This window comes from Neoarius graeffei, chromosome 10 (assembly GCF_027579695.1).
Source record: "Neoarius graeffei isolate fNeoGra1 chromosome 10, fNeoGra1.pri, whole genome shotgun sequence".
Taxonomy (NCBI): Eukaryota; Metazoa; Chordata; class Actinopteri; order Siluriformes; family Ariidae; genus Neoarius; species Neoarius graeffei.
The window spans coordinates 9,207,424-9,231,549 of NC_083578.1; the positions used below are offsets into that span (position 1 = coordinate 9,207,424).

General features: G+C 41.7%; 1 protein-coding gene across 2 annotated transcripts in view; it reads right to left on the bottom strand.

Moving 5' to 3' along the window:
- Positions 1–24,126, bottom strand: part of fhip2b (FHF complex subunit HOOK interacting protein 2B) — a 53,987-nt gene that overhangs the window by 17,218 nt on the left and 12,643 nt on the right. For both annotated transcript variants that reach the window (XR_009655483.1, XM_060931232.1), the window contains exons 3-11: positions 16,954–17,123; positions 16,747–16,851; positions 13,624–13,743; positions 11,004–11,171; positions 10,703–10,899; positions 6,496–6,613; positions 6,310–6,386; positions 761–959; positions 478–647 (exon numbers count right to left, since the gene is read on the bottom strand). Coding sequence is in view for 1 of the 2 variants with exons in the window: in XM_060931232.1 (XP_060787215.1) it covers positions 478–647; positions 761–959; positions 6,310–6,386; positions 6,496–6,613; positions 10,703–10,899; positions 11,004–11,171; positions 13,624–13,743; positions 16,747–16,851; positions 16,954–17,123 (1,324 nt within the window). In the remaining variant the exon portion in view is untranslated. The remainder of the gene's footprint in view (positions 1–477; positions 648–760; positions 960–6,309; positions 6,387–6,495; positions 6,614–10,702; positions 10,900–11,003; positions 11,172–13,623; positions 13,744–16,746; positions 16,852–16,953; positions 17,124–24,126) is intronic.

Consider the following 24,126-nt stretch of genomic DNA (forward strand, 5'->3'; position numbering starts at 1 on the left):
AAAGAAAAAGAGAAAGAAAGAAAGAAAAAGAAAAAAGAAAGAAAAAAAAGAAAGAGAAAAAAGAAAAAGAAAGAAAGAGAGAAAGAAAAAGAAAAAGAGAAAGAAAGAGAGAAAGAAAGAAAGAAAAAGAAAAAGAGAAAGAAAGAGAGAAAGAAAGAAAGAGAGAAAAAGAGAAAGAAAGAGAGAAAGAAAGAAAGAGAGAAAAAGAGAGAAAGAAAAAGAGAAAGAGAGAGAAAGAAAGAAAGAAAGAAAGAAAGAAAGAAAGAAAGAGAGAAAAAGAGAAAGAGAAAAAGAGAAAGAGAAAAAGAGAAAGAGAAAAATAAAGAAAAAAGAAAGAAAGAGAAAAAGAGAAAGAAAGAGAGAAAGAAAGAAAGAAAAAGAGAAAGAAAGAAAAAGAGAAAGAAAGAAAGAATAATCAGAGTCTGAGAAGATAAAACTTCTTTTTAATGACGGGTTAGTTTTTTTCCCCTCCCTTACTCCGAGTCTTCCAGGAAATCAGGATCAACTCCTGGCCTCTCATCACTGCAACCGGAACCCGGCAGCCTATAGGAGCGACTCTCGAGGTTCCGAAGTACCAGGTTGGTCAGGATGTGTTTGTCGGGTTTCTTCAGTAGTTCCTCGAACAGCCGTAATGTAGTGATGCTAATCTAGAGTTTCAGATAAAAGGAGGAGGAGGAGGAGGAGGAGGGGTGTTAGGATTTGACGGAACACGACAGGAAAATATAATGCATCAGTGAGGAACCGAGTCATTATCAGAAACCTCATCTGAGATGTGGTCACAGTGTTTGAGGAGATGATAGCGTAGCATGTGTGTATGCGGGGGCGTGGCAGATGTCTGCTCCCGCTGCGTGTCGCTGCCCAGCAGGAAGTGCACCAGCTCATGCAGCAGGATGGTGGACTGCGTGTAATGCACGCAGCGTGACAGGAGAGCCGTGTGGACTAGAACACAGACCTCTGACCTGTGCAATCACACACACAGAAAATATTTCACTTAATATCAAATTCATAACAGAAGCGTAACGCTTTCCTTCTTAGTTTTAGTTGTAAAAACAGGCCAGTAATCTGAATAGCACCGGATGTCATAATTAGCATACATGTCAACCTATACGGAATGTCCGTATTTTATACGGATTTGATTCAATAAACGTAGTATACGGGCGTATAAATAAAGTTATACAGATTCTTTAAAAAAAACTTCAATATTTATTTAGAGCTATAATCAATTCCCACGATGATAAAAGAGCGCATAACATTTACAAACGTACTGTACACCACAGACAGCCAGTAAAGAGTCTTATGAAATCGCGCGTTATCTTGTGGTAGCGAGACTTCGTTTCACTTTTGATCATGCACACACCGCATTGCGAGAATCCCGCCAACCGTGAAGTCATAGACATATAAACATAGACGCGGCCTTCTGCGTAGAATCATACGTCATCCTCGCCGCCATATTGGATGTGGCAAAGTGGAGATTCTTCAACCGTCTCTGGTATAGCGTCTAGACAGTAGCCGAGAATAAAGATGCCTCATTCATGTGCTGCGTTTAACTGTACCAACAGGTTTACCGTCCAAACGAGATCACATGGGATTACCTTTCACAGGTGAGACTGGAAAAATACTTTTCATTGTATTTGGTCATTATAACGTAATTTTACGAACAGATTTTTCTGACTTTGTGGCTAATATGAAGTCTCGCGCATAATAGCCGCTCGGTGAAACCTGTCTCCAAACAACGAAGTATTTCCTTCGTAACTACGCTGATAACACTTTGTGTTTTTGTCAAATATTGGATCTTTGTATTCATTCTGAAGGTTTATTGTTATTAATATTGAATAAAAAGTAACTGGGATATATCATTGTTAATTATCATTCAAATTTTAGGTAAATTATTTTAAATTTGCATCTTATACGGATTTTATAAGGGAAATACGGATTTTGCAGGTTGGTTATACAGGTTTGATTGACCAAAGGTTGACATGTATGAATTAGCTACTGTTTTCATTTCCTAGGCAATCCAAAAACTTTTTTTTTAAATTCAAGTGCCTCCAATATACAGTGAGGCTAAAATCCAAACGGCTTCCTATTCTTTGTTTGCAATAGAGGTCACTTCCGGTAGTGATCCGCCTCGTTATGTGTTCAGATTTCCACCTGACGGACAGGCATCGTATTTGTTTAGAGATGCTTTGCAGTAGTTTCTTGTCTTTCGCCTCCAGATACGCCAGATTGTTGCTTTGTATTGCTGGGTTTCAGTCACATGACTTTTCTTAGCGGAAAGTTTTACCGGAAGTGAAATAGCTGGCGGTCTAAACGGCTGCCGTAGTGCAAACAACTTGCGATAACTTATCAGAGTACGCTTGTAATCTAGAAGCCGCTGCTGGCTTTAGATATATTCAGAAGATTGCTATGTGCAACGGAATCGACCCCTACAGTCTGGGAAAGAAGGATTTGTCATACGATCTCGAAAACTAGCCTTCAGTCGAGTTCCCCGACATCTCGAACTATCTGGTGTTGCAGACGTCCTTCTACACCGCAAAACGGATGAAAACGTGGAAGAGTACGGAGGGTTACAACTTTTTTTGTATGTGGCTGGGTAAAGGACCTCGGGATCAAGTCGCTGCCCAATGAATCCTGGATTGTTTTTGCCCGCGTAAGTTTTAAGCTTTTCGTTCGCGTCTTTACAACGAAGTGCTGCAAGTTGAAGTGTAAACAAACAACAGTTCACTTGATTCTCACTTGTGTTGGCTCTTATCTCTCGGGTAAATCATTCACAAAGATCATCAGAAACTCCTTTAAAAGACCTGGATCTTAGTTAAACAGGACGGAGAAGTGATCACGGCGCATTGTAACTGTACGGCTGGGGAAGAATTTTGTCGCGAGCTTCATGCATATGGACTGTGAGGCGTAAACAAAGAAACAGCTGGGGACTTTAGCGCTTCGTGACTAAAAAAAGTACCATAAAATAACGACACGTAGCAAGAAAAGTACTTGGAAAACACTAAGGACAGAGCTGAGAGGGAAATACAAACCTTTCACCAAGTGATCACGGCAAACTCGAGCGCGAGAGGTTCACTGAAAAGCCACCTTTCCCGACGTCTTTTTGTGAAATCCTGTGTTCGTTCACCCTTTTTTATTAATTCACGGGGAACCCTGAAGAAACTTTTATCAGTTTCATGGTTTGATCAATTCGAACAACCTAAAACAACGCAAGCGTAAGGCGTTTTTCATGCAAGCAATGCACCTTCTCCGTACAAATGCTCTGTCAACCGAACTTTGGTAGACCACCAGCTAAAGTTTTGAATAACTAATGAGGTGGATGTGACGTCACGTGAAACCCAGCAATTTGGACGTTCAAATCGAGAAAAAGACAAAAGGCATTCTAAAATACCAAAAGAAGTCGTGCACAAGCGTGAAAGAACGAAAAATATCTGAAAACAAAAAGGCGCCGTGAAAAATGGCTCGCAAACCTTTCACTGTGTTCAAAAGGAACTGAGAGACCACGTGCTTGTGTTTGCAGCGATCGTTTTGTTCAAGGTACGTACATCATGATACTTTATGGATCTAAAATCAAAACTTCTAATGCTAAATGAGTTTTCTTATTTTATGGATGTCACCGCTGATGAAACCAGTTTGTCGGTCGGCCTCGACTGAAACTCGATTGCTTGCGTATTTTTGCAGGTTGTCCAATGAGGCCAATTCGTATGTTTGAAATATCATGAAATAAAATAAAAAGCTATCGTTGCAAAAATGCCTACAGCAGCTCTGACTCGAATCACATCCTACAATTTGGCTTTACTTACTGTCACAAAAACAAGATTATTGTCCTTTCAAATAGAGGGCTGCAACGGGACGGGACTCCCACGGGACCCGCGGGATGCGGCGCAAAAGCATGCGGCGCGGTCATTATTTGACAGCCTCCTGCGGGAGCGGGCGGGAATGGAGAGGTGTAGTCGCGGGAGCGGGCATAAGCATGTTCTCTGGAGTCCCGCAATGTAAATACATTTCACAAAATTATTCACTGTGTAAGCAAATTGGCACGTCACGTGCTTTGCGTTCCAGCATCAAGCGCACCATCGGAACGCGCTTTCAGTATCTGTGGCCGCATTCTGGAGCAGCGACGCAGTCTACTGAAGCCCACATCGGTGAACAACATTCTTTTCCTCCATGGGCATGTGTAGAAGCACAAGACACCCTCGGGAATATCAGGTGCAATTATTTTCGTTTTATTAAAATGATAGGCAAGCTGTTAAAAGATGTAAACTTCTTTTGAAATTCCCTTTTCAATTCATCATGGGCATGTTTAGTAGCCAACACAGCCCCGCATAGTTTATACCTGCATTTTCGTTATTTTTCCATACTTATTTTTAATTTATTTAAGCACCTTCATTTATTAGGCTACTGATTTTTTTTTCAGTTTGTATTTTAAGGCTGTTGGCCAAGCTTTTCTAAATGACTCAAGCTGAGTCTACATCATGTAAACGCGTTTTGAGTGAGAATAAATGCACATTAAACAAATTGCAGTTGCTGTTTATTTTACTGGTTTTACTTTCTATAAATGCATTGTGCAATCAGTGCACATATTGTGAGGGAATCTCTGGCAGGCTAGAACGGAAGCACAACGAGCGTTTCGGGGAAATTACGGGATTTTAGCGGGGCGGGAGCGGGAGAAACCATAATATATGCGGGCGGGAGCGGGACGAAATATTAAATATTTCTGCGGGTGCGGGCGGGAGCGGGAAACAAACTAGCGGGAGTAAGCGGGAGCGGGAGGGAAAATCAGTCCCGCGCAGACCTCTACTTTCAAAGTCTTATTCCGTCACAAACCCAGCCACAAACGAAAAAGTTATCGGCTTTAAGACTTTTGAAAGCTTTCGTTTGATTCTTCATGTAAAACAATGTTTGGACGACCAGATAATTGGAAACATTCGCAAACTATGTTTGGAAAAGTTGCTGAAAATGTTGAAAAGTATCTTTTTTTTTTAAGCTGAAATGGTCCAATCCATCGCATAAATATAGTTTTTCTTGATCTCTCGATTTTGTTTTTGGTTCTAGCATGTTGTGTAAATCAAATGGTGCCAACCCTCCAAAAATCCATTTTAATTCCAGCTCGTAATGCGACAAAACAGGACAAACACCAAGGGGGATGAATACTTTTGCAAGACACTGTAGATAGCTGCATTAAGAACATAATGACGGATTTAAAAATTACATAATAGTCAATGTAATAGTGTTGTGACGTTCGCGAACGAACCGATTCTTTTGAACGGCTCCTAGGCATGAACGATGAGAACCGAGTCTCGAGCTGGGGGAGCCGTTCTTTCTGTCGTTCTTTTTCTGTACTGTGTTTCAGATGAAAAAGCTTTTGCCCAAGGACAAGAAGTAGGCTAAACAGCATTTGCCTTTTATTTATTCAAGTTTTATCTGTTTGCCTAATAGTTCAAATTGTTTTGTATATAGTTTATAATGTTGTTGTGTGATATTAATGATAATATTGTGGGAAAACTACTTTGCATGGACGTTCGTTTAATTTATTCTATCGTCATTTTGTTTGTTCTGTTTTTGTGTATTTTATTTATTTATCCGTTTGTCTAGTTGTATCTATTTTTCTAATAATAATATATTTTTTGCATTAATAGTTTGTTTTTTCCTATTAAAATAATCTTGTGTTCTTGTTATAACTATCTATTTATCTGACTGTTTAGTTGTATCCATTTTTGTTACAATTTCAATATTTTTAATATAAGTTTTTTTCTATTAAAATGTTCTTGTGTTATATTTATTGTAGTTGTATCTATTTTGTATCTCAGACTTAAATATTTTTGTAAAACAAGTGTTTTTCTATAAAATATTCTTGCGTTCTTGATAACTATGTTCTTGAGTGGGTTCTTTTTTTTTTACAGAAAACCCGTTCTGCATGGACATTCATTGAAGCCCTCATTGTTTTTTAATGGTTATTTATGAGCGTTTAGGGGTTACAATAATGTAAGTCTAGGTTGCTTTATATAAAAGGCATGTCCAGAAATATTGTCACTGTCTAAGCAGAGGGATCTGGCTTCTTTAGACGCTGTCTTCTTAAAACTGAATAAATATTTTAAAAGAGCCAAATGTGCCAGTCTTTTGAACGGCTCTTTTCAAAGAACGGATCACAAAGATGCGGATCCCATCAAAGAGCCATAAATCCCATCTCTACAATATAACATTAACCGTGAAAGTCTGGAACTTTACTAGATACAGATATTACCCAAGTAGTTTTAAATTTTTTTTTTTGAGGTGCCTAAACTTTCGCACAGCACCACAAGTAATCTGACTCACATCTGTAGCAGCTGAGGCTGAACGATTCCAGTAAGCCACTGCTGGTGAAGAGCTCTGGAAAGTTTAACAGCAAGCACCTGAACACAGAGACGGACAGAGAGCGAGAGAGAGGTCTTTAATATACAGAAGGTGAATTTATAATATCTGTAGTGTAATATGATAAAATTACCTTATTTGATTTATTACCTCAGGTGTATCTTTAATGAGCTGGTCACAGTAGTCGAGCCAGCAGAAGAACCTGTCCATGTGCTCCTGCGCTGGAAACGACTGGGTTTCCTCCACGCTGGCTGGACATAACTGAGTCCTGCCGAAACACAGCGTGCTAATCAATACATTTTTCCAGCAGGAAGATTAGCAGAATCTACAGGAAGTGTAATTACAGTGGGGCAAAAAAGTATTTAGTCACCAATTGTGCAAGTTCTTCCACTTAAAAAGATGAGAGGCCTGTAATTTTCATCATAGGTATACCTCAACTATGAGAGACAGAATGAGGAAAAAAAAATCCAGAAAATCACATTGTCTGATTTTTAAAGAATTTATTTGCAAATTATGGTGGAAAATAAGTATTTGGTCAATAACAAAAGTTCATCTCAATACTTTGTTATATACCCTTTGTTGGCAATGACAGAGGTCAAACGCTTTCTGTAAGTCTTCACAAGGTTTTCACACACTGTTGCTGGTATTTTGGCCCATTCCTCCATGCAGATCTCCTCTAGAGCAGTGATGTTTTGGGGCTGTCGCTGGGCAACACGGACTTTCAACTCCCTCCAAAGATTTTCTATGGGGTTGAGATCTGGAGACTGGCTAGGCCACTCCAGGACCTTGAAATGCTTCTTACGAAGCCACTCCTTCGTTGCCCGGGCGGTGTGTTTGGGATCATTGTCATGCTGAAAGACCCAGCCACGTTTCATCTTCAATGCCCTTGCTGATGGAAGGAGGTTTTCACTCAGAATCTCACGATACATGGCCCCATTCATTCTTTCCTTGACACAGATCAGTCGTCCTGGTCCCTTTGCAGAAAAACAGCCCCAAAGCATGATGTTTCCACCCCCATGCTTCACAGTAGGTATGGTGTTCTTTGGATGCAACTCAGCATTCTTTCTCCTCCAAACACGACAAGTTGAGTTTTTACCAAAAAGTTCTATTTTGGTTTCATCTGACCATATGACATTCTCCCAATCCTCTTCTGGATCATCCGAATGCTCTCTAGCAAACTTCAGACGGGCCTGGACATGTACTGGCTTAAGCAGGGGGACACGTCTGGCACTGCAGGATTTGAGTCCCTGGCGGCGTAGTGTGTTACTGATGGTAGCCTTTGTTACTTTGGTCCCAGCTCTCTGCAGGTCATTCACTAGGTCTCCCCGTGTGGTTCTGGGATTTTCGCTCACCGTTCTTGTGATCATTTTGACCCCACGGGGTGAGATCTTGCGTGGAGCCCCAGATCGAGGGAGATTATCAGTGGTCTTCCATTTTCTAATAATTGCTCCCACAGTTGATTTCTTCACACCAAGCTGCTTACCTATTGCAGATTCAGTCTTCCCAGCCTGGTGCAGGTCTACAGTTTTGTTTCTGGTGTCCTTTGACAGCTCTTTGGTCTTGGCCATAGTGGAGTTTGGAGTGTGACTGTTTGAGGTTGTGGTCAGGTGTCTTTTATACTGATAACGAGTTCAAACAGGTGCCATTAATACAGGTAACGAGTGGAGGACAGAGGAGCCTCTTAAAGAAGCAGTTACAGGTCTGTGAGAGCCAGAAATCTCGCTTGTTTGTAGGTGACCAAATACTTATTTTACCGAGGAATTTACCAATTAATTCATTAAAAATCCTACAAATGTGATTTCCTGGATTCTTCCCCCCCATTCTGTCTCTCATAGTTGAAGTGTACCTGTGATGAAAATTACAGGCCTCTCTCATCTTTTTAAGTGGGAGAACTTGCACAATTGGTGGCTGACTAAATACTTTTTTTGCCCCACTCTATGTTAGGTCCGGATGTCATTTACATATTTTTTCCAATGCTCTAAGTAAGGAATAAAACAGTTGGAAAGTGTTTGGAACGCTGTCTCAGGAAAATAATCAGCAGTGAGATGGTGTGATGAAGCAGAGGTACTGTTACTACTCCAAAGTTTTATTTTCCCGTAACAGCTCGTCTCGTCGTGTTTTATTCCTCTTAAACCACAAAAACTGTAACTGGCAAATTATCAATTAAAGAACATCACGTTACGCTTTTATCAATTTATAGCTACATTTACCGTCTCATAAAAACAAGTTAGTTCCTGTTCTCTCGTACATTATAGCAGCTACCAGCATTGTAGTCAAGTCGCTAAACCTCGAGTCCGAGTCCAGTCCTGCCGTTCTTGGACTTGAACGCCCCAGCGGTATATCAGATACACTACCGTTCAAAAGTTTGGGGTCACTTTGAAATGTCCTTATTTTTGAAAGAAAAGCACTGTTCTTTTCAATGAAGATCACTTTAAACTAATCAGAAATCCACTCTATACATTGCTAATGTGGTAAATGACTATTCTAGCTGCAAATGTCTGGTTTTTGGTGCAATATCTCCATAGGTGTATAGAGGCCCATTTCCAGCAACTCTCACTCCAGTGTTCTAATGGTACAATGTGTTTGCTCATTGCCTCAGAAGGCTAATGGATGATTAGAAAACCCTTGTACAATCATGTTAGCACAGCTGAAAACAGTTTAGCTCTTTACAGAAGCTATAAAACTGACCTTCCTTTGAGCAGATTGAGGCTACATCCACACGACAACGGCAACGAGATGTTATTTAAAAAAAATATCGCGTCCACATGGGCAACGATCAGTAAAATATCAGGTCCATATGGCAACGCAACGCTTGCTGAAAACGATGCAATACACATGCCACACCTCTAGGGGCGCTGTAAGACGGTCCCTTCAGAGACACCAGAACAATAGAAGTAAGGACGCATGCGCATAAACTATTATGCGCGAGACTTCATATTAGCCACAAAGTCAGAAAAATCTGTTCGTAAAATTACGTTATGACCAAATACAATGAAAAGTATTTTTCCAGTCTCACCTGTGAAAGGTAATCCCATGTGATCTCGTTTGGACGGTAAACCTGTTGGTACAGTTAAACGCAGCACATGAATGAGGCATCTTTATTCTCCGCTTTGACCCATCCAATATGGCGGCGAGGATGACGTATGATTCTACGAGGAAGGCGGCGTCTTTAATGGTCCGGAATAAATTGAATGCTACACGTTGATGGATTACTTTGTTCTTCTACGCCCTTTTTGAGGAATGTATTGTCGGACTTAAACCAACATCTGAAGAGGTGAGATCGCTCCTTTTTTTCCCCTATTTTTGCTGGCGGGATTGACTCTGCCCTAAGGGCTATTCTCTCTCTCTCTCTCTCTCTCTGCACCATTACACAATAAATATTCACAGTGAAAATATTTTGTAAGCGCGTTTCATGAACCAAGTTATAGGATTTGTTGACAACTTGCATCGAGTTTGTTACACTTCTACCCGGCGTGAAGCACTGACAGTCATGTGGTTATGACGTCATCGTAAACAAATCCGTTCTACTCATCCAGACGACTTCGCAACAGCAACGTTGCCAGATCTTTCCACTCTGGGACCCGTTCTCAAAAGATTGCGTTTTGGGCACCCAAAACGCCGGTGCCGTGTGGACGCCAGGCCTAAACGATAAACAATTGTATCGGATTCACCTGAATCCGTTGCCGTGTGGACAGGGCCTGAGTTTCTGGAGCATCACATTTGTGGGGTCGATTAAATGCTCAAAATGGCCAGAAAAATATCTTGACTATATTTCCTATTCATTTTACAACTTATGGTGGGAAATAAAAGTGTGACTTTTCATGGAAAACACAAAATTGTCTGGGTGACCCCAAACTTTTGAACGGTAGTGTATATTCCATTCAGCTAGCATGATGTTGAACGAGTTGAAGACGAGTAGCTGAATGGAATATATCTGATATACCATGAAAAAAAGCTAGCCAATATTAGTAGTAGTAGTAGACATACACATTCCTTTCAGGTGTTCAACACATCTTTCTCTTTCAAAATTCTCTCAAAATCTTCCGGATTTAACAAAGCAAACCTGGCGGCCATGTTTGTTTACAAATTGTCACTTGCTAATGTTGAAGTTTTCCATCTCCGACGCTCATTCTCCACTGGGTAAAGTGATGTAATACATGAAGGATAAGCGATATGCTAACAATATTGCATGCTATCAAACCAAATGAATGAAACCCGCTAGAAGGGAATAGAACACGTGTTTTTATTCCATCGAAAAAGTGTCCTGTATGTATAATAATATTCCATATTCTTTCGAAATACAACATAATGTAAAATTAAGTATGTTCTAGTCTTGGTAACACCCCCCCGTCCCTACCTCCACTGTTTGATGGTGTAGCTGTGTATGTCCTCAGAATGGATTGTGGTGGGGATGGCGCTGTAGAGCTCACACACTCCTTGTGCCAGAAGGTCACAAAGTGGAGTCTGCTCTGCCAGAAGCTTGGCCATGTCCTCGTGAGGAGTGCTCGTGAGGAGCAGTACACTTTCCATTGCACGCAGGGCAACGCGGCGTTTCTGACACACACACAGGTCTCAGTATACTCTGATCAACTCTTCATTTATGCCGTCTGAGCACAAATTCTTTACCAAGCTGGAAATAAGAACACTCAGAGGCTCACCTGGCTTTTCCCAAGCTGTAAAAGGATCTGGATAAAACCTGTGTCTGGCTGGTTTGTGCTCTGTGCAGGAGGAGAAGCGGAGTTCTCTGGACTGGAACCTCCACTGGCTCCTTCTACACCTTCCCCTGACATGGAGCCACATCTCCGAGGCTGGGCTTCTTTATTAGTCTGTTTTACACAGGACTACATTAGTTTCTTTGCATAAAATCAGTGTCTCTCTCTTTGCAAATGAAAAACTGGATATAACCACATGAGCACCCTTATCAAAAGGAAGTATACTTCAAGTTCATTGTACTTAAGTTAAAGTATATTTCCTTCAGTATACTTTTGTGTACCGAGTATGTACTTACAGTATACTTGTAAGTAAACTAATCTAAATCAGTCCCCCCAGGATTTCGCGGGCCTTTTTTGTGATCGTTGCGGGCTAAGGGCCTCTGCATGCTCTTGTGACAAGGCTTTCACAGATAGCCTTTCGCAGACAGTTGCAATTTATCGTTGAGCGGGGAGTAATAGGCGTGCGCGATGTTATTCACCGCCACAACGCAAGGGGGCGTGAAGTCGCGAAATCGCTAGGAGTAGTTGGTGGGTGTGGTTAGTGGAGTGTTTATCCTCCGGTTACTTATAATGACTAGAACTGGAGTCGTATAGATGTCCGTACTTCCTCACTTCCTCGATCAACCGCTCTTCGTGCTGCTCCATCTTCACTCGTGTTTTAAAAAATGGCGGTCGTGAAAACAAACCAAACCGGGAAAGTAGGGAAGCGGAAGTGCGTGTACAGCGGATGTAGAGTGGACCAATCAGAGCCCTCTTGTCTGCAAGGCTTCTGCGGTGGTCACAATTTTTGGGAGGTGTGCGCAGAGCGTCTGCGAAGGGGGGGGGGGGGGGGGGGGGGGGGCTACGCAGACGCCATCTGCGACGCTATCTGCAAGGACTGCGTTGCCAGCATAAATTGGCCTTAAAATGTCTGATGTTGCGGGGGTTTTTTCCAAAAAATTGCGATGAAAGTTGCGGTGTTTTTTAGGTTTTTGTTGCGATTACATTGCGGGAGGAAGTGAAAGTTGCGAGAAATTGTTGCGATTTTCTCTTTTTGTGATTAAAATTGAGTGATATGTTAAATATTAAAGTTATTACTGAAAAACTATTGAATAAAAAAACAAAAGACACTGAGAAATGGTCCTATAAACAACTTTACCAATATAAAAGATTACCAGGACTACAAAAACGCAGAAAAATAGGCTTTACTTATCCAAATGCACCTGTTGGTTCAAAAGTTAAAGTGCAGAGAACCTCACAGCACAACATGACGTTACCTTAAAATATAATATAAACGCCTCAGCTTTCATGTAAGAAAAAAACTATTAATACTAGTACTGTGTGCAGGCAGTCTCTCCTGAAGACTAAATTAAACAATAATTATAAACTAATAAAATAAATGGCTCAGGCTTCATAGAAGAAAAAAAAACAACACAATTTGAACAGAATCTCACAGTATGATGCTGAAGCTGCCTAAACAATGGAAAATAAAATAGCATTTTGGCAAAAAATGTTGGCATCCATTAATTTCTTGTATTAAGTAAAAAAATAAAGTGCGCACAATCCTTCACTGTAAACATAACACACTTTCAGTAACAGAATTTAAGCCTATATAAACACTGACTGGCGCATGCTGCTTCTCTTGAACGTATACACGGAAGTAAGGCGGAAGGTAGTTTGTCGACTTCACCTCAAGACTAACGCCAACGATTGGTCAAATTTGCGGGAAAGTTGCGGTGATTGGATATAATTGCAACACCGCCCTGAATTCGCGGGGATTGGTTGAATTTGCATTGAAGTTGCAAATACTTCTTAGGACTAAATTGGCCTACTTTTAATTTATAAAAAGTATACTTTAAGTCTAAGAGAAGTAAACTCTAAGTATACAACTAGTATTTTTTATTTTGTACTGCAAGTAAACTTGTATACTCATAGTTTACTAGTTCTATACTTGTAGTCCACTCTTTAGTTTACAAAAGCATACTTCATAGTATACTGGAAATATACGATGAGTTTACTTGCTTTATACTTCTCATCCACTTTTTAGTTTACTAAAGTATACCTTGTAGTATACTGGAAATATACTATTGGTTTACTCGTTACACACTTCTAGTCCACTTTTTAGTTTATAAAAGTATACTTTACAGCATATTGGAAATACTCTTAGTATTCCACACCCCAGAACTGACCACAAACTTATAGTACATGTCGGTTTAAAAGATGGGATTTAAAACATGCTGCCGTATATCACAAAGAAGCCAATATGTGTGAAAAAGGCGTATTTTATAGGCCACTATCAAAAGGATAAGCACAACTACAGGGCAAGTCCGCTTAAACATAAGGCACAAATATTTTAATACTTTATTACACTTTTGTTAAGTATATCTTGATCAAAAGTTTAAGCTTAATATACTTAGACTTTCCTATATACTTTTCAGTATAAGCCAAGTTTACTTAGGTATAACTTTATTAAGTAAATAAAAAGTAAACTGAAAGCATACTCTCTTATTTTCAGTTTAAAAGAAGTATACTCGAAGCACACTTGAATAAACTTCTTTTTTGTAAGGGCAGTAAAGAAATGATTCACCTCCAGGATGTAGTTCAGGACGTACGGGTCTTTCTTCACACAAGAACACACGGAGGAGAGAAACAGCGACTCCTCCTTCTCGGTTTGCGAGTCAGGGAGTCCACACAGACGAATCAGCTTCTGGAGTACACCACCAACACGTGAAAAACAAATATAATAAAACACAGAGTCGCTAAAAGCTTCAGAGTTAAAGTGCCATTCCACCATTGGATGTATTCTTTGGCATAAAATACAATATATTTTGACAACATATATAAATGGTATCACTAGACAGAGAAATCTTTTAGCTTCAAAATGATATATCAAACATAATTTTTTGACAACGACAAGTATATTAATTTTGCGACCAAAGTCACCTACCCTTTTAATTTCCGCGCGTGATGTCATCGGCAGGTTCCCCTTCTTGTGTACCACGTGACGTGTGACGTGGCACATATTATCAGCAATGGCGGATAGAACGCGATAAAAATAATACCAATAAATCTAGCTAATACCAATAAATCTAGCTAACTGAAAGATTAACTCAAAATTTTTCGCAATTTTTTTGGCCCCCATATACGAGGAGAAATGACTCTCTCACTTTGGGGGTTTCCTGGTCTAAAAATAGACCGACACGTGGTACACAAGAAAGGGAACCTGCCGATGACATCATGTTTCACTACCGCGCGGAAATTAAAAGGGTAGGTGACTTTGGTCGCAAAATTAATATACTTGTCGTTGTCAAAAAATTATGTTTGATATATCATTTTGAAGCTAAAAGATTTCTCTGTCTAGTCATGTTGTCATAAAATATATTGTATTTTATGCCAAAGAATACATCCAATGGTGGAATGGCACTTTAAACCAGGTATATTTGAGGCATTTAGAAACAATTTATACAACAGTCACTTTGCTAATTAAACAAATTGCAGTCAGGATTATTTGAAGTGCAGCTCCACTGCAAAAGCTTGGAGGTGCCTCTATAGGGCGGTTCCTCCACAGGAACCAGAGCTGATTTTAGTTCCTGCACCACGGTTCCAGAAACGTTTGCAGTTCTCACTCCAGAATTATTGAGATAGAGCTTGCTGTAGTGAATTTTACAGCAAGCTTCATAAAAATCACCAATATGGCATTTTTAAAACCCTGTCTTTAGTAAATTGCACACAGCCGATAAAGGAGGAGATCGAAACATCACAGGAGCGTATTTTGTACCTGCCTCTAGTAACAAGTCACTTGTTGTGAGACACACTTACAAAACCACCATGGAGTTGGAGTCACAGTTTCTGCAATGTGATGAAAATGTAAAAATCACAAGGAACTGTGTGGTTCCCTTTCCAGAGACTTCCACAGATTTTTAGTTCCTCAAAAGGTTAACCAAGTTTATGCAAATACACTCTGCGCCCGGACCGTCCCTGGGGAGGGGGCGCGGCCTCTGCGCCCGGACCGTCCCTGGCAGAGCTTTGAACCAGAATTTTTTTCCTATTGGTTCGTTCCGAACAGAAACGGAATTTTAACGTTTCCGGTTTTGGGTTCCACCATTAAATAGACGTTCCCGAACCGGTTAGAACAAAAAAATTTCGTTCCCGGAACGGTTAATTATGTTCCCTGTCAGCTGTTTAACAAATGGCTATAAAATTATGTCTCGGTCTCATCCAGCTTAAGCCAAATGTAGGCTAATTCTATTACAACCTTCATTAAATAAGACAAGAAATAATTCAAAACAATTATTATTTCAAATGTTGGCGATTTGGATTCTCAGTATGTCTTCCCATCTACACAAACAGAAAAAGTGCAAAAATGAAAAGAGAATTCGTTTAGTGTGTTACCAAAGGCTAGTCAGGCCCTATAGAGGGCTACCGCATGACGTCACTGCGCCGCGAGATTTTGTTAGGCGCCATATTGGAAGACCAAGTACACATCTATGCAAGTACATACATACATAAAACAAACTACACCTGAAATGTAGCCAGGGCCGGTTCTGTCCTAATCTGGACCCGGGTGCAACATCGCGCAACCCCCCCCCCCCCCCCCCCAAAAAAAAAAACAGTCTAAATCAGGACAACCATCACATAACTATAACTATAAACATTTTATATCAACTATTTTAACTAAATGGGCTATAATAAATAAGCCTGCAGGCAGCCACGGCGGGCTGCCTCAGAAAAGTAACCATTCAATGACAACTGAAAGCCTGCAGCCACGGCGGGCTGCCTCAGAAAACTAACCATTTGTCCTACCTTAAAACTCGTTTTGCATTTTCTGCCTCCTTTTTTGTATTTTCGACCCTCCGTTTATTTTCTTTCCTTTTCTGAAAACCCGATTTGTGTCCAGACATTTTGTTCTGCTACCAACGAACTAACTCGTCAGGTCTCGTCTCTCGAGCCCGCGATGATTCCCGTGGGAGGGGCAACAATTGATACATTTTTACAAACAGCCAATAGGGAGGTTGCATCGTTCAGGCTCTTCTTTGCTCAGACACTCAGTAATGCACTTACTTACTTATTATCACGTGGAGACGTGATAGTAGTCCACCCTCCCGCTCTCTCCATTCAGTCAGCGAACGTCACACAGGAAGTGAACCCCAGCGGGTCATAGAAACTTGCGCAGGAGAAGAATGACTTTTTTTATTTGTTGGCTACGGAAACTTTGAGGAACAAAATAAAAACCGGTATTAACCGGTTACCATTATTTTTAATAAGCGTTTCTGTTCCGGAACATAAAAAATAATAAAGTTTCTGGTTTCGTTTCTGTTCCATGTGAAATAGAAAAAGTTCCCGGTTTTCGTTTTAGTTCCTTGAACCGGTTCAAAGCCCTGGTCCCTGGGGAGGGGGCGCGGCCTCTGCGCCCGGACCGTCCCTGGGGAGGAGTGTATAACAGACTCTCATAGCTAACATTTTTTCCACAATTAAAATCAATTAAAAGCAAATGCCGACACAGCATTGCGCATTGTTGCATCAGCATCTCTAGCTTGCATTGTTCCGACACGTTGGCCTTTTATATTTTATAAACTGGTTTATTTATCATCTACTAAATCCACTGGGAAAGAGAGCTACCCACTCATCATCCGTACGGTGTCACCATAGTCAGCACAGCACTGTTAGCGAATATTATCACTAATCATGTCGGTATACAGATATCTCTCACCTGTACAGGTCGATACACGTTAATCACATGCAGCATGGGCTTCTGGATCTGCACCAGGAGTTTGGAGAAAAACAGCAGGACCTGCTGGCTCATTCCAGGAGGATACTGTGCAAAAAACAAGGGAGGGATTTCACTTTGAAGAGCAAAGACCAGGCTCACACGTTCTAACCTACACATGCATGCGCACACGTGTGTGTGTATACACACCTGTGCCTTTCCCAGCGTGCACAGTGTCTCCAGCAGCTTGTGTTGGAGCAGGTACTCCATGCAAGGCCCCGTCTCCTCCACCTCCTGCTGTCTCTCCTCATACACCAGGATGTCCAGCATCTGCTTTAGTCTCCAGGGGATGTCTGTCTGCTTCACTGGTTGTGCCTCATCTATACAACATTTAAAAAAAAAAAAGACCAACTCTATATGTGTGTTCTTTCAAAGGGAAACGTCAAAAGTAAAGGTGTTTAAAGATAGTCAGATACTGAGATTTACCGTGATTGGCGTTTCTATGGTGATCATTCGTCATAGATTTTGAGATCTACTCTGATGAGATTTTACCAAAACGATGAAACTCGGTCAAACTTTGCAGCTATAATATTTAGTCTTTCAATAAGACCGTGTGTGTAATTTCTATCACGAATACCTTTTCTAAGGTGAGTTTTCGCGACCGCCATTTCAGCCGTTGCATTTTGTTGAACTCGGCAGGGGAACGGGTCGACACAGGAAGCGACATCATAAACTTAACCGAAATACAAGTCATATGTTATGCTAGTGTGTGACAGTTGCATTGCAATTTTAAAGGAACAGTCCACCGTACTTCCATAATGAAATATGCTCTTATCTGAATTGAGACGAGCTGCTCCGTACCTCTCCGAGCTTTGCGCGACCTCCCAGTCAGTCAGACGCAGTCAGACGTGCTGTCACTCCTGTTAGCAATGTAGCTAGGCTCAGTATGGCCAATGGTATTTTTTGGGGCTGTAGTTAGATGCGACCAAACTCTTCCGCGTTTTTCCTGTTTACATAGGTTTATATGACCAGTGACATGAAACAAGTTCAGTTACACAAATTGAAACGTAGCGATTTTCTATGCTATGGAAAGTGCGCACTATAATGACAGGCGTACTAACACCTTCTGCGCGCTTTGGCAGCGCATTCTGACTGACTGGGAGGTCGCGCAAAGCTCGGAGAGGTACGGATCAGCTCGTCTCAATTCAAAGAAGAACATATTTCATTATGGAAGTACGGTGGACTGTTCCTTTAAATCTTCGCAGGCCTGAAAATCACAATTAAAAAAAAAACTTTTATGTAAAAGACTCTTCCAAGTTGTCGTGTTGTGCAAGACTGTTAGCAATGTAGCCGATCTAAAGGCAGGGATTTCAATTACAGCCCTGCACTCCCGCGGGAGTCCTGCGGGACCCGACGCAAAGCAGTGCGGCGCGGGACAAATTTTGAAAGCTCATTGCGGGCGCGGGCGGGAGGGGGAGTGCACAATGCGGGCGCGGGCGGGAGGGGTGATAAGCTGCAGTCCCGCTAACTAAAAACGTGTTTAAAATAAAATTTATAAATTATTAATTTATGTCTATCATATATAATTTGTGCTGGATATTTTATTTGGCATTAATAAAAACATTTTAAGATGCCTAAATTTGCGGATGTGGTCTAATCTCACGTATGTTTCCGATTCCTTTCCGCTCTTCCGTGGTTGAGATCTCCGATCATGGCAGAAGAGCAGAGCTCCTCTAGTGAAGCTCACAGTGCTTCAGAAGTAAATGCTGCTTTAAAAAGAGGTACATTTACCGTTAAAAAGTCAAGAGTATTAGTCCTAAGTATTAAAAAGTATTCACTAGTATTAAAAAGGACTGTGTATCGCACAGATTGTTCAATTTAAAGCGAGAAATAGACAGGGTATAATCTGAGGAGCTGGTTGTGGTTGCGCAGCACTTCATATGAGAGGAGAATGAAATCGCGGTTGGAATTATAACGCCACAGACTCGGAAGTGGGAGTGGGAGTGCGCAAAGTGAGAGCTGTCAATCAAAGCGAGAGCTGTCAATCATGAGCGCATGCAGTGCTCAACTTGGAATGTGTCAGCAGAATGTCAGAGTCTAAACAATAAACTTACAATAAATGAAGGATCAGTCAGTGGAGAGCTCAGCTAAGCTCAGCATGTTTAATTCCCCAAGCCAATGACAAGAACTTTCGTGAGAAATAACGCGAACGTCTGCATCATGCGGGATTTGCGGGTGGGAGCGGGACAAAATATGGCAGGTGCGGGCGGGAGCGGGACTGAAAATCATAATTCTTTGCGGGAGCGGGCCTGCACAATGTGGGAGCGGGACTGAAAATTCTGTCCCGTGCAGACCTCTAATTTCAATCCATAACTCGCCAAATGAGACGGATTGTGTGAAGTTAGACTTCACTGAAAAAATTTTGATCCCGATGGGCGCTTTGGGGTTTGTACGGTACATTTCAACAGCTCCTGCTTTACAAGAGCACATCATGATGTCAAAGCATCTCGAAGAATACTTGTTTCTGGAGCTGTACCATCTCATCTCATCTCATTATCTCTAGCTGCTTTATCCTGTTCTACAGGGTCGCAGGCAAGCTGGAGCCTATCCCAGCTGACTACGGGCGAAAGGCGGGGTACACCCTGGACAAGTCGCCACGTCATCACAGGGCTGACACATAGACACAGACAACCATTCACACTCACATTCACACCTACGGTCAATTTAGAGTCACCAGTTAACCTAACCTGCATGTCTTTGGACTGTGGGGGAAACCGGAGCACCCGGAGGAAACCCACGCGGACACGGGGAGAACATGCAAACTCCGCACAGAAAGGCCCTCGCCGGCCACGGGGCTCGAACCTGGACCTTCTTGCTGTGAGGCGACAGCGCTAACCACTACACCACCGTGCCGCCCGGAGCTGTACCAATAATCTGGAAAACTGAAGTCCCTGTTGTTAGTGCCAGAGAACGCTGGAAGAAAGGTGAGGTGTCAAAATCACATGTTCTCAATTAATCAATCTGAGGTTTGTTTCTCTCCCAAAGGAGGAACCTGTCCACAGCCTGCCTCCAGCCATCCCGATCACAGGCCAACCTAGTCCATAATGGTCCCAGAAGTTTGTCCCTCCTTCTCGTTTTTGGTCTTGTCCACCTCCTTGGTGTCCATTCGGTCACTCTAGCAGTTTGGCTACATGTCCTGCCCAGCGATGTAATGATTTTCTGATGACATTGATAAATGTCCACCACTCCCATTATGTGTCTTATCCATGTGTTGCTTTTCTTGTCTCTTAGCGTTATCCTTAACATAACGCGCTCCATCTTTCTTTGTGCGACTGCCAGCATCTCCATTTGAGCATTTGTTATGGCCCAAGTTTCACTACCACAGGTCATCGCAGGTAGGATATATTCATTCAATACTTTTTTTATTCTCATACTCACGCTTTGATTTTTCATGATATTATTCACTTTGCCAAAAGCTGTCCAACCTAATGTGATTCATCTCTTGAATTCAGGTTAAAAAATATATATATAAAAATACAAGATGACAGAGTCATCTATATCCCCCGCCCTGTATACCAAGTTTCAAGATATTATTTGTCACGTTTTTCAAGTTGTGCTGCAGGAAACCAACCCTACCTCTTTACACTCACCTCAGCAGCCCATGGCATAACCCCACCGGACCTTTCGTCCAGGTGAGCTAAAAAATTCACATTTCTTAGTATCAAAAGGCACATATACATTACTTAATCAACACATTTATCAACTTTCAAGACCGCACCACTCATAGTTTTCAAGTTCTGCTCCGGAAACAAAACCTAGAGCAAGTCTGAAGTTGTTTCCGTGGAAACATGAAAAATTTAAATTTCTTAGTACGATAAGGCACATCTACATCACCTTGTTAACATGCATACCAAGTTTCAAATCCGTATCATGAATAGTTTTGGGTATATGCGCTGGAAACGAACATTGCTCTTAGAAACCAAGTCAAAATCTAAAATCTATTTTCTATGTAAAAATTTCAAAAATACTTTTTTTTTTCTCAAAAACCCAAACTAGCAAAAGGCACCAGTTCACATATTGCTTGATATGTATACAAGGTTTCACGAAGATATCTTCAGTAGTTTGAAAGATATGGCCCGGAAACGAAAACGTGACCAGACGGACAGCCGGAACCCGTTTCTATATCCGCCACCAAACTTCGTTTGGGCGGGGGATTTTTAAAAAAATAAATAAATAAAAATAAATCACCATTTCTTGTCATAGTGGCATGATGGTGTAAGTGGTTAGCACTGTTGCCTCATAGCAAGAAGGTTCTGGGTTTGAGCCCAGTGGCTGACGGGAGCCTTTCTGTTACCCCTTTTCCACCAAATCAGTTCCAGGGCTGGTTCGGGGCCAGTGCTGGTGCTGGTTCACAACTCGTTCAACTTGCGAGCCAGCTGAGAACCAGTTTGCTTTTCCATAGCTCGCGGTGCTAAAGGAAGCCACGTCATTATGTCGCTGTATACGTCAGTTACATCGCTACGTTTGCATAAACCTTGGCGCGAATATCGAAGCAAAAACAACACGGAAGAAGCAGCAGCAACAACAATAATAATAAATGACTTTGCGTTTGTACAGCTGCTGCTTCTCGTCGCTTAAAAATGGCGATCTTTCACGGTCTTGTTATTGTTGGTGGTCTTAACAACTCCGCCCCCCCCGTTGACGTAAGCGGTTCTTTCCTCTGGCCCAGCAGAGAGTTGGTGCTAACCTGGAACCGTTTTTTCTGGCCCCAGAGCCAGTTCTTTGTCAGTGGAAACAGAAAACCCGGTTCCAAACTAAGCACTGGCCCCGAACCAGCCCTGGAACTGCTTTGGTGGAAAAGGGGCATCTGTGGAGTTTGCATGTTCTCCCTGTGTCTGCTCCGGTTTCCCCCACAGTCCAAAGACATGTGGTAAGGTTAACATGGGGCAGCCTTGGGCTGAAGTGCCCTTGAGCAAGGCACCTAACCCCCCCTGCTCCCCAGGCGCTGTAGCATGGCTGCCCACTGCTCTGGGTATGCGTGTGTGCTCGGTGCTCACTTGTGTGGGTTAAATGCAGAGGACGAATTTCACTGTGCTTGAGTTTACGTGTGACAAATAAAGGCTTTTTCTTTTTCTATAGTCTTTCCAAGCTAGACACATCTGTCTACTTCTTCTATAACAGAGTTGTTAACGATAATAATATCAGCCCTATTGGCTTTATCATTTATCATCGCTTTAGTCCTTCCAGTGTGCATATTGAGTCTGATTTTCTTGCTGGTATCGCAAATATCTATGAGCATATCTTCTGCCAGTCTTCTAGAAAGACTTTCCACATGTTTTACTGTCGTCGATTTTATCCGAACTACCTGAAATCATCATTTTCAGGGTTTTTTCTAGAAAAATTTAGTATGAGGGCGCTCACCATGGCGAGGGAGTGAAGCGGGGGGGAGATGGTGCCGGTTGTCCCCCCCGCCGTGCAAAGCCTTTGAAAAATGCTCCAATGGGACATTCTGAGGCTATCTGAGAGGGAAATTGTAACAAATTGTCTGTCAACATTGAAAACGAAAGAAGTAAGGCCAAAAAAAATAGTGTGTTTCCGGTAACATGAAATACTAAAATAAGGTCGGTAGGTAGGAAAGTTTTTTTTTTTTTATTTTGTTCGAAAAAATTAACACAAGTAAACATCTTACAAAATAGTATTTTGGCACAGAATCCTTTATACCACACATCATAATAAAATAAGTGTTTTAAATCTTTAAACGAATAAAAAAAATATCGCGAGAGTTCGAGTTATGATCTACGGAAGCGATATTTCATGATATTTTCATGTAATAACGTGAAAACACCTTATCAAGAAATAACGTGAAAATAATGTCCTAGGCTAGGCTACTTCCATTAAAAGCAGACGGCCTAGCCTAGCCTACTGTAGAACTTGGGTCGAGCAAAAACATGGCTGAATCCTGAATGACTCCTATTTGTATAAATAGGGGACTACATAGGCGGCAAAATGTAGTGTTTTTCCTGCCATGGAAGTGCACTTGTATACTGAAAAGGAAGCAATTTGCATTACAGCCTTGAATGAGGATTCAAAATGGCGGCTCAGCTCAGTTTATACAGGAGGGCTGATAGAAGTGGCGAAACATTTTACTTTTTATCGTTTCTTTCACAACTTGAATGCATTGAAACAAAAAATTATGACAAACTAACGCCGCTTACACTAAAATATCGAGGGAAATTTGTAATAACTTTATGGTCGGCAATTTCGACGCGGAAATTCTCAATCGGTCGGGTTACCGGAAACACACTTTTTTTTTTTTATTTGGCCTAATCTTCTTCTGGCCCGGACAGTCTTTGGCTTTCTTCCGCTTCGTGCCGCGGGATGACATCTTTAAATGCCCAAGTGTCAAGTGTCAACAAAAACAACTCGCGAACTACTTCTGTCAAAAGCTCCCGCGCCGGTGGGTGAAAGGTCATTCAGTCTCGAGAAATCTCGCGCTACAAGTCAGCTGACCTTGTATGTAACCCATGTCAAATCTCGCGAGAGCAGCCGCGACAAGTAAACAACTAAACAACATGGCGCCTCAGTCTGGAAAACGCCAATTCGGATTGTTTTTGCACCGTCTGGCGGTCTATCTACTATGATTGGAATATTTTTGGAGCAATTATAACCAGTGGTGTAGTCTACTTTTTTGCAGTGGGTATACTCAGTGCTTGCCATGCAACGCCCCCCCCCCCGGGAAAAAAAAATTATACTCTCACACACACACGTGTGTTGTGGCTATACTGTTATACTTGTACTCATCCATCTTGTAACTGTCCGATAACCTGAAAGCAACACCTCATGAGCACCATCACTGCCTAATGCAGAGTAATATGCATCTTGAAACTGGTTTTGTGTACAGATCTACTGTATGCAAAACAAATGTGGTTTAAATGTACAAAATTTATAAAAATTTTGATTCACCGTTCAACTTAAGATAAGTGGGCTTTTCCATCATTGTTTTTTTTTATTTTTCATGTATCAAGAAAATTTGACGGCGGCACGGTGGTGTAGTGGTTAGCGCTGTCGCCTCACAGCAAGAAGGTCCTGGGTTCGAGCCCTGGGGCCGGCGAGGGCCTTTCTGTGTGGAGTTTGCATGTTCTCCCCGTGTCCGCGTGGGTTTCCTCCGGGTGCTCCGGTTTCCCCCACAGTCCAAAGACATGCAGGTTAGGTTAACTGGTGACTCTAAATTGACCGTAGGTGTGAATGGTTGTCTGTGTCTATGTGTCAGCCCTGTGATGACCTGGCGACTTGTCCAGGGTGTACCCCGCCTTTCGCCCGTAGTCAGCTGGGATAGGCTCCAGCTTGCCTGCGACCCTGTAGAAGGATAAAGCGGCTAGAGAT